The sequence below is a fragment of the Artemia franciscana genome, chromosome 20, assembly GCF_032884065.1.
Source record: "Artemia franciscana chromosome 20, ASM3288406v1, whole genome shotgun sequence".
NCBI lineage: Eukaryota > Metazoa > Arthropoda > Branchiopoda > Anostraca > Artemiidae > Artemia > Artemia franciscana.
The window spans coordinates 2,774,387-2,786,016 of NC_088882.1; the positions used below are offsets into that span (position 1 = coordinate 2,774,387).

General features: G+C 35.7%; 1 protein-coding gene across 1 annotated transcript in view; it reads left to right on the forward strand.

Annotated features, from left to right (window-relative positions):
* Positions 1 to 5,091, forward strand: part of LOC136040282 (uncharacterized) — a 16,320-nt gene extending 11,229 nt beyond the window's left edge. Inside the window, exon 2 of the mRNA XM_065724529.1 lies at positions 711 to 5,091. Coding sequence (XP_065580601.1) covers positions 711 to 2,007 — 1,297 coding nt within the window. The 3' untranslated portion in view covers positions 2,008 to 5,091. The remainder of the gene's footprint in view (positions 1 to 710) is intronic.
* Positions 5,092 to 11,630: the final 6,539 nt, after the last annotated feature.

Here is an 11,630-nt window from a genome sequence, read left to right on the forward strand (position 1 = left end):
CTCCACGAACCCGTTTGATGCTAGATTGTTTTTTTAAATGAAGTTTTCTATCAGTATAAAGACGAAGACTTTTTCAGTCTATATATTCTTTTTAAAGTAAACTATGTTTTTCTGTATGTGTTGTATAACCCTGACAAACCCCTCAAACCAATTCTCCGTTGAAAACATTAAAAAAGAATGACCCGGAATGTCCAAATCCTTGTGATTTTCGAATCCTGCCCGTGTAAATTTTTGTCTGTTGGGATCGCAACTAGCCCAACCCATTTTGTTGAAGACTGGCAATATACCCAGTCGGTGGAGGAATGAATTGCAAGACAAACTTGGCTCGAAATACGTCTCTCTTTACCTCAAATCCTCCTCTATTTTGAAAATGCTAATAACAGTGGTGAACATCCTCAAATTATATCTAACTGTCAAGCCTATAGGCACCACCTATTTCCTAAACGAGTGGGGGGGGTCGGCGTTGGGGGGTGGAATATCCTTCAAGTCATTTAAACACAATCCTGCTTGTTTATTTGACAAATATTGGTACAGAAGAGAGAACAAATAAATGATTTTTTTAAAGCGGGTAAGTTTCAAAATGCTTGGTTCGCTCTAAAAAGAGTTGTCAGTAGACAGTTTGCTGAAAAATACCAACGTGTAATAATGATTCGTGTTTTTTTTTATCTTTTTTAGTTTGATAACTAGTTTTGTTTTGTCTTTTCTTTCAGGCTCAAATGTTCCATGTGCCCTGAGACATTTGAAAACGCCCAATTGGTTTCAAAACACTTTGAAAGTAAGCATCCGGGTAAAGATTCGAGCTTTTCAACGAATCCCTTCCATCGTGAGGTGGCCATCAGCGAAGTTTTAGATATACATCGAAAACTCTTCAGTCCAATCGAAGAAAGGCGAAGAGGTCAGGCTACTGAAGTATCCCAAAATATCTTCAATGAAGACATGACTGCAAACGAAGGGCAGGAGGGGACAAGCGCCTCGTCAGCCGTAGCCACATTATCTGGTATAGACCCTGAACTGAATTTTTCAAAACATGAGTGCTTACCCTGCAACCAACTATTTAAATCTGAGAGTGATTTAAAAGACCACATTAGCGATGCTCACGGCGTGTGTGCTATGTGTAATATAACATTTTATAGTCGAAATGCTTTCGCGATGCATGTTATACAAGCTCACTCGCCCGTCAACTCCAACCAGTCGTTGACTCATCCTTCGCCAGTTGAAAACATCCCCTTTGAGAATCCTGTAAGCATGATTGAAATCGTATCGGACATGTCTGATCTTAGCCAAAGTATTCAGATCGTTGATGAAAGTGATAAAAAGCCTGTACGTAAAAGGCGTGTTGTAATTGCTAAACCTCGTGCTTTTCATTTACCAGAAAAGTATTATTTTTGTGAAATTTGTGGTAAAAAATATGACGTCAAGACTTCTATAATGGATCACTGTCTAAAGACTCATAAAATATCAATAGACAAACTTGAACATTTTGTTAAAACCCTAGATGCGCAAGAGATAAAGAAAGTCAACATTTCCAGCATTCGAGTTTATAAATGTTTTTGTGGATTCGTGGCGAGAACAGAATCTAGTTTCGAAAAACATAAAAATCGGCATGTTTCAAACTTATTTCAGTCTGAACCGAAAATCATGTTTTGTTATTACTGTCCCTTTAAAGATTGTACATTCAAAGCAGTGATTCATAGACTCAAGTCTCATTTAGGCAGTCATTTTAAGGTCTATTCGTGTCGTGCATGCCCCTTTTCGGGCCCATCTAAACAAAGTTGTACATCACATTTTGGAAACACCCATAAAAGTGGCGAGAAAAGAAGTTTTGTTTATGATGTGAATGAAGACATTGCTTTTACAACTATTTACTATGCGCTACTAAGGGCTGAAAACGCAAATGGTGAAACTTTAAGAAGTGATAGCCTCGAGGCGGGAACTTCGAAACAGAATTATAAAGAATTTGGACAGAGCGAAAGTACAGATGTAGATTTAATTGAATTATCTGACTGATAGCTTTTCAACTCGAAGTGTTTGTTATGCTTTTTTAATACAAGTAATTGCAGCCAATGCCTGAATAAACAAAGACGGATAGGGGAGTCCCCCTGAGAACTCACTCTCTCTACTTTGAATAATTGTTTCTCACTTTGATGTACATCTTCCAGGATTATCTGGTATATATATATATTATATATATATATATATATATATGTATATATATATATATAAATGTAATATGTTTGTAGATTCTTTTTTTTTGGTTGAATCTTATCCAAGTTTGACGTTCTCAGTCTGTGTTAATTTGTATGCTTCTCGTTTTTTTTCTACTCTCGTTCCTTGTTTTTCCTTGATAGTTTAACACTAAGTACTACTTTGTGGTTTCATCAATTGTTTGTTGTTGTTGTTGTTGTATTACCAGTGTGGTTTCATAAGTTACTAAAACTTAAAAGTTACTTCAGCATAAAATTTTTTATTGATTCTCAATGAAGAAGAGTTAATTCCACCCGAGCAAACAAACCATTTAAACATACTTGATAACTCGTGAATACTCTCACCCTCCCTTTAAGTAAAGATCCAGATATAAGCACGTTAACATGTTTTGAATACGAATATTCAATCTGCGATATTCGTTCCAAGCAATAAACTATAATCCCTAGAGGTTTTGGCTGCATTGACTTGTGAAGTTGTATAGTGTGTATAGCCCTGTGTATTTTAACTAATCCTATCCTACTTCATAAATGCGTCTGGACATTTTATTATACTATTGAACTTGATACTGTCTCTATGGAAGGGTATGAAAAATCCCCAAAGATTGGCCCAAAGGACCTGAAGACAATTTTGGAAAAGATGTGAAACTTTGCCCTGCGCTCTCCTCCCCCTTAAAAAGTGGCCGTGTTCATCTTTCCGGGCGAGTCATAGGAAAAGCACTTCAAAAATGTATCAAAACTTAATTTAGATAGTGTTGCCTGTGTATAAAGAAGCCAAACAGGGAGATTTTGATGAAATAGTTTCGTAAAGTTTGTTTTCCTTTATTAAGAAACTTTGTTTGGGGAAATAAAAAACATTGAATAAGTGTGTTTTCTGTTTTGCAAATTTTTTTGTTTTGAAAATTTTTATAAATTTTCAGCTGCATTCTGCTTCAGACTCTTCAATTTTTGTTCTTTATTTTCATTAAATAACTACATTTCTTAGTTTAAATAATGGAAATTATCAATATTGGGTAAAAAAAAACGCTCTACCGGTCAATGTCGTAACATCTGGCAATTAGCATATGCGTTGATAACGAGATGTTGTATATAAAACGATTTTATTTTTAAAATCGTATGTTCTTTATTACATTGAAAAGCTAACTTCCGAAACGAAGTTTTAGGGATAAAATTATATTTAGCACATTTATGTACAAAGTTTATTTTTTGAGTGTCTGTTGTGGGACTTAAAGTACCAAGGACTGTGAAAATGAAAACTGGTTATTTTGAATTGATTATTAGAAAAATTGCACCGCGTATATTTTAAAAATTACAAAAAAACGAAAATTCAATTTTAAAGGAAAGATACCTCCATATGTAGTTATGCAGTTTTTAGGCGCCAAACTTAAGAGAAAGAAACCTGAAAAATGGGCGAAAGTATATTGCACCAAACAGCTTAAGAGGGTGTAAGTTTATTTTGGAATCATATGTTACTTTTGGTATCAATGGTTAAATTTTTTAGACAATGAATTATGTCAAATTCTACTAATTATTCGTAAATTAGAAAAATATAGTGCCGTCTCAAAATTTTATAATATTAGAAGACCCAAAAGAAAGATATTAGAAAATTTGTTTTCTCTGGATTGACCTGGATCCAGGGGAAAAAATGATTTTATCTTGGTGTCCTTGGTACTTCAAGCATGCATAATCTTTTTTAGATGGCAGTATATATTGCTTTTTTATATGGTAGATTAGTCGTCTTTATATTTGAACCAGTTTCATTCTTGCTATTCTTACGCTTTAGTTCTTAGACTCCACCAGGGAAGCAACAGTCCCTCTTATGAAAAAAAAAATAGATGGGGCCCATGCTCATCTGTTCTATTTGTCCACAGATCTATTTAAATCGAGTCATTTTCAGTTTAATGAATTAATGTTCAAATAAATTAAAGGGCCAAGAGACGAATTTCAGCGCCGTTGGTTTGGACTATAAAATCTGTTGCTGAATCCTTTACTTATGCTTATAGTAGAAGTTGTTATTGTGACCCTAAAAAGAACATCTAAATTTAATATTTACAAATTTTATGAAATCCCACCCAAATAGTATGGGTAACTGGTATAAGTGTGGAAACTAGTGCTAGTACCGACACAAAAAACTACCAACGACACCTAGCGTTTGGCAACACGACATTCTTTTCAGTGTCATAGTAAAAACAATTAATTTAATTAGTGTAATTGGTAAAATTAGGATGTTATGCGTCGCCAGATGCTAGATGGTGTAGATAGTTTTTGTTGACAGAAGCGCCAGTTGCTACTCTTATATGGTAACCATACTCTTTGATCAACCCATTTGTGATAGTTTTCAAAGTAGATATGTCAGAGAAACTTTCTTATTTCAAGAAAAATTACATAAATAATCTTCATACAAATTTATTGCTCATTAACTTTTGTATAAACAGTGTTCAAGTCTAAATAATCGAATGGTAGATTTTTTGTTTATGCCCAGCATCTGTTGCAAATTAAATAAAATATCCAGAAAAGAAAAAAAGTTATTTCGTAGTTGTTTTTTTTTTTTTTTTTTTTTTTGGCCTTCATGGTATGTTCATGAAGGCCAATATTCATGGTAAGGAATCCAATCCAAAATAGATCTCATGAAATCCTACCAAACTCGGACCCTGTTTTGGTCCTATCACAAAAGCCCTGGTTCTAAGCGATTTTCTAAACCCACATTGATGACTTTTTCCCCTTTTTATTATTTATCTTATACTACTTGCCATCCGAAACTGTATATTTGTTGGATAGTTCTCTTTATTTTACTTTTCGTTTTTGTTACATTTTCTATTACACTATTAGCCCGCAAAATATTTAGATGTTTATTTTAAATTTAGAGTGAAATAAAAGCGTTCATTTTTAAGTCTGTAATTCATCATAATGAGAATGTGTTTTGTTAGATTATTTGTAATTGCCATCGGGAATGTGGTTCTTGCCATTGTGAAAATGCCCACTTGAGCTCAGGGTCGAAAAGAGGAGTATGGTGGCTCTAAGGTTTTGATTTTGGGTAGACGGGCTCATACTTCTAAACATGGTTAAGGGAATCCCCTTGTTACTTTTTTTCTTTTTTTTTTTTTTTTTTTTTTTTTTTTTTTTTTTTTTTTTTTTTTTTTTTGTTTTTTTTTGTTATTATGCGGAATATATTGGTCACTTAAGAGTTCTACGAAGAGGGACTAGCCTGCAAACTTAGTTCCATGGAAAGCTGTATTTTTATTTTTTTCAGTTCACCTATTTGTCACTTTATGTCGGGGTTACGTTCCAAAAAACCACGACACAAATTGAAACGAAGCAAAATGAATTAAGATTAGTAAACTATGTACAGATTGAAGATAGATTACATGGTTACGAAAATACTGATCTTTAGAAAGAAAATTGAACAAAGTTAACATCAAAAAGCAAAAATAATGTAAAATTATATTACCTACATATTAAAAACGAAGAAACTTATCCAATTAAAGCAAAATAAACTACTGCATTCAAATGATTTATGAAATACAAAATTAAACTTAATCACATTACGATGAATCTATAATCGGCGTTGTCGTAATCGCAAAGAATTTGTCGTTGTCGTAATCACGTTTTCACAAATAGAGTTCACTCGCCTAACACTCCTGTCAGTCCCACGAAGCGGTATACGGCCAAGCCTATTAGACTTAAATCACTTATTCTCCTGTGAGATCCTAGTAAATTCAGTCCCCAATTTTGCATAGAAGTCCATTGGACATTGTCCGTCACGCGTCAACCCAGAACCAATTCGATCTTTGATCACTTATGTCTATGACTATCTACCTTAGTTCTGCCCTCGGAATAATGTATCGACGGATGAATGATAGACTTATCTATCAACAAGTGAAACTGATATCATTTTTGTACAATCCTAAAAGGTGCTTATGCCAGATATGCCTCTCACTCACTCGCACTATCTGTCTCGGCTTTTTCTATAATTAGTCATGCCGTGTTGCCTGCAACTACTTGATTGTAATTAAACGATCGAAGACCAGCCAATAAAAAGCCTCACAGGGTAAAACATAAAGCGACACGTAATCTACAATGTATGAACTAATTTTCCCTTTCGCCCCTCATTGAGTTTTAGCCAAACTGGCGTCCAAAAATACATTTTTAGAAGGGATGAGTCACCCTTTTAACTGCGCAGCTAATTGAATCGCCTGGGAGAAAAAATGGAAAGCGTAATTATTACTTAAAAGAGAGAACCAAAGAGAAAACCAAACAAGTAAAAGGAAAGATAAAGTTAAGTTTACAAAAAGGGTATTTATCTCATAAAAAGGGACTAGAAAAAAAAATCAGGCTCGAATCCCAAAGAAAACGCAACTCGAAAACCTAACGACGCACAACGAAAGTTAATACTAATTGAGTAGTGACGCAACTTCGAAAAAACGTAAAACGAATTCACGCAAACCGAGGTATTGGTGTATATTTTCTAGATTTTAGGGAAATAACTTTGTGGAAGTGGATCTGGTAATAATACATGATTTAGATTTCTTTTGTCTTAGTTTGAGTGAGTTTGCTGAAATGCTTTGTGAATAAAAAGCTTTAGTTCCCAGCTGGAATATAACAATTGCTGTTGTGATATGACTTATGGGTGGGAGTGGGGGAATTCTTCAGAATCTTATGAACAGTACATCTACCAGATGGGGTAGATCGACAAAAAAATACTAACATCATCTAGCATGTTGGGACACATAACGTTTTTTCAAGTTTTATAATTGTTTTTCTGTCAGGAAATGAGATTAGAGCACTTATTACTTTCCTAATTTCACTAATTAATTTATAATATTGCAAAGAATGTCAAGTGTTGACAAATGATAGATGGCGTTGATAGTTTTTTTGCCGAACTAACGCCAGTTTTCAATCTTATAAATTATCCATATTTTCTGGGTTGGGTAGGTATTTACTAAACTTGGTAGATTTCAAAGAGTTTGAGTCCTAGCTACGCCAAAAAATTCAGAATAGATAGGTCACATTTTGCAAATGATAGGTTGCAAATGTTGAGCTTTTTGGCGATCCAGGAAGGGTGAAAGGAAAAATCGGACATCCTCCAATGAAATGGGAAGAGGTCAGGAAAATATGAGGACGGAAGGAGTCTGATTGAAACTGTAAACGGGTTTGGAAGAAGGGGGGCTCAAGAGTATGCAGAGATATTGGCCTCAGATTTCTTGATGCTTTGGTGAATTTTACATAGTAGCAGCATGAACAGCAAAACTTTTTTTCAGTTAGAATATTCGGGTTGGGTTAAATGCAGAATGAGAATGGTGAGCACAATTCTCTTCAAAAGTGTGAAAAAATTTAAATGAACGTTGTTATGGCATCTATGACTGTTTTATCTTTGTACCCTAGGCATATATGGCTGTTGTAGCTAACCAAAATTAATAGCTAAGAAATGTTATTTCTAACTTTAAATTGGAGTATTCCATGATACGAAAAATTTCCTTTCAAAAATACGTTTTTTAAATGAAGCTCAATGTGGTTACTCGGCTTTTAGAGGTAAGGACTCACTGCCTGAATTTGAAGACAGTGGACCTTTTTGAGCTACGTCTTGAAACTGTTGATTGATATCACCCATAATAATAAAGTACATGTCTTAGACAAACCTATCTTGTATTAAACCCTTATCTTGAAAGCCCCGACTGAATTACTGTAATGGCTAGTCTTAGTTGTTGAATAATACTAATAAGGATCCTTTATTTTCGGTCACGAATACACTCCAATTTCCTGATTCCCTAGGAGAGAAGCAGGGTTTTAAATAGCACGAGTGTTCAAATTTATGCTTGGAAGCGAAGATTCACGCCCCCATCCCTAACGATCTGGGAGGAAGTGTAAGGGAGTAGTGGAAGGGTGTAATGTATTACCAATTGTCTAGCCCAATTGGCAAGATGCCTAACGCTGTGGTGCGCCAAGGGTTTGCAAACGTTTGGTCAAGAAAATTCTCATGAAACATTAATGGACATTGAAGATCAGAAGCAGAATAACACTACGGTGTTCGAGGTAACCGACACGGGCCAGGTCAGGGTATTGCCTGGTCCGACAAGTATGGAAGACGCCTGACCAAGAAAGTATCTGAATATTGGCTGGTGGAATGATCGAAGCTGTAAGCTGGAATCCATTTAATTTCTCCTTGCAAGACAGCTCCTGAAGTATAGAGTCAATATTTGTTGTGTGCCTGAAACATGAATAAATGACGCTCTGTCCAAAAGGCTGACCGTCAACAAAACTGATTCATTCCAGTTTGAATAGTTTCACCGATGGCTCGGACCAGCAAGGAGTTGGATTCTTCTTTGATGCTAGTCTGCAAATTGTGTGATGACCTGGGAACTAGTACCCTAACGTATCGTGACAATCAGCCTTAGAAGCTGTATAAGCCACATTACCATCATCGCTGTCCACGTTCTGACTACGAACAGCAGTGATAGGCTCAAAAATGTTTTTTTATTACGCCCTCTAAAGGATTATTGACAAGATATTAAAGCGAGACATGCTTTTTGTCGCCAAAGATAGAAACAACGGGCTTGGCAGAGCAGATCCCGATGCAGCTATAGTAATTGGGCGCCCCAATATTGGCAACACATGTGCTAATGGAGAAAGACACATGCAGCTAGACAGGTACAACAATCTTAGTGGTACGGACACGCTTTTTGAACACAAGAAACTTTAAAAAGTTCAATGGACCATAACAAATTCCCTTTTCGATTATTCGAACTATATCACTAACATTGAATTTCTTCTTTTTCACGCTATGGGCCAGACCTGAGAGCTCGAGTAAGACAAAATCAGAGTCTGCATAGCATCTGTTGGTGCTGTGCTTCTATATGCTTGCGACTCTTGGCAGTGCAAAACAGAAGAGGCTGAAGTTCTGGACGCACTTGATCAATGCTGTTTTCGCTATATGGTCATAACCAAAAGGTGGTCTAGAATTCTCAATTGCTAAAGCAGAAGTCGCTGTGACGAGTCTGAAGAACTATCTCTCGTTATCAAAAGACCTCTCCTCAAGCTCCTTGGCCATACCTGGCGTCGCCCTAAGCGTACGATATGTCAACACGTTCTCATGTCTGAGCCAGCACATTCCTAGAGATGACCAAAGAAGAATATTTGGCGAAATTCGAAGAGGGCCTTTAACCTTTGGGGAGGCTTCTTGAAACATGGTCAAAGATGGGCTGAAGATCTTCGGGGAAGCTGCAGCCGATAGATCGAAGTGGCTATCGGAAGTAATTCCGAAGTTAATTGGTCCTGAGAAGGATGGTTCATTATCTGATTCCAGCCGAAAGTTAAGTTAAAAGTTTATGAGTACCAAGGGATGCAATAATAACCCTAAAACAGAGCACCACTCCATTTTTCATGTTTTTCTTAGAAATGAATCAATTTCTACTAACGGGATTGAAATAGTATGCATATATGTATGTATGTAATAGCATAATGTATCTTCGAATCGTCTCGTGTTTCCTATTAAGGATTATAATAAAGAAAGTAAGTTTTGCAGAGATAGTCATAAAAGCAGGGTCTTTTGCATATGAATTGAGACTGCTCTTGCAATTTATGTATAAGGCTAGTGTTCTTGCAATTTATGCATAAGCTTCGTAAGGTGTAAAATCAGTGGTGTATCTAGAGGGCAAGGGGGAGCTGCTGTCCTCGGGAGTAGCCCCTGAAGGGACATCAAACTGGGGTTCTTTTACTTATATTGTGGCAGTAGTGCTACTATCAGGGGACCAAAAAACGGCATTGTCCCTGGACGGTGAAAACCTTAGCTACATCTCTGAGTAAAATTCTTGTGACCCCCTTCATATCAGTTAAGACAGGACTCAATAGCAATACATATCTTTAGCGAAATATCTTTATGTCTTGCTTTCTGTTTACCGATTCAATTTTACGCGTGGAAGTTTTAAGGGTAATTGTCCGGGATAAATTTTTGCCAGGATTGAATTGTCCAGAGGATTTTCCTGCGGAGAGATTTTTCCGTGGAGGTGGAGCCAGGCATCCTGGCGTCATTTAAAAAACGATAAGAAATTATAAACAAACAAGTTTTTTCAACTGAAAGTAAGGAGCAACATTAAAAGTTAAAACGAACAGAAATTAATACGTATATGAGGGAGGTTGCCCCTTCCTCAACAACTCGATCTTTGCGCTAAATTTAAAATGTTGTCCCAATTCTTAAAAACAACACCTGAAACACAAGGATCGTTTAATTAGAATAATAAGTAATTTTTTTAAAGTGCCGAAAAAGTGTAGCTTGAAGAGCGAGGTGTTGATAAAGAGGGCAACCCCCCTGACATATTTAATCATTTCTGTTCCATTTTAAGTTTTAATGTTGCTCCTTACTTTCAGTGGGAAAAACTTGTATTTCTTATTTAACGAAGCTTAGAGACAAACATTTTTTCTAAATGCAATTGAAAAACTATGTCAATTGAAGTAAAAGAATATAAAAATGAAAAAAGTAAATTATTACAAAAACTGCTCAAAACAATAGACTGCTTACAAAAATAAAGTCCCAGCATTCAGTTCTGTTGAGTAACGCCGAAGTATTGTTTTTAACAGTATCGACAGTTTTGAACTTGGTAACCAAACACCAAAATATTTAATGCCTTTAGCCTCAGCGATTATAAAAAAGTAACGCATTATCAAATTAGTTAGTTCAAAATAAAACGTTAAAACTAAGATTAAGAAAATCAAATAAAAATTTTAATTCAGTATTTTTAAATTAATTTTGAATATCAAAAACCAAAAACTGCGCTAATTACTGATAAAAAAATATATGCATATTTAGGATCACTATAAAAAGTTGATCCCTTGATTGAATGTTACCAACGGCTAGGCTTTTACACTTTCGTTATTGACAAGGATCGTTATTTACTTACCATTCATTACTATGAAGAATTTGTTTTGTTTTTTTTTTATTGTTACTACAACCAAATCATATAGAAAATTTTTATGGAAACTGGATAATGGTCGCTCAGTCACTAATTAGAACTTATATTTTCCTTTTAAGGGTCAAAATCTATTGGCAGGTAGCCAACAATGGAGCAGCTCACATTTTTCCCCTATTCTGCTCTCTTTTCCTTTGGTTTCCTTTTTCCTGTCCTAAATTTCCGGGGGGGGGGGGCATGGCCCTCCCTGCCAGCACCCATAGAACTGGCGCTAGTGTCGACAATAAACTATAATCATCTAGCGTTTGCTGACACATGACATTTTTTTTCAGTATAATAATCAGAATATTTAATTTAATTACTGTAAATGGTAAAATAAGGGCAGTAATAAGTGCCAAATCTCAGTTCCAGATAGAAAAAAAGAAGCTTGAAAATGCCAAGTGGCGAGGCCAGATCAATAGAGGTGAAAGAACCCTCCGGTAAGAACAGAACCCTTTGGTGTTCTGTTCTTACCGGATCGGCTTTTACT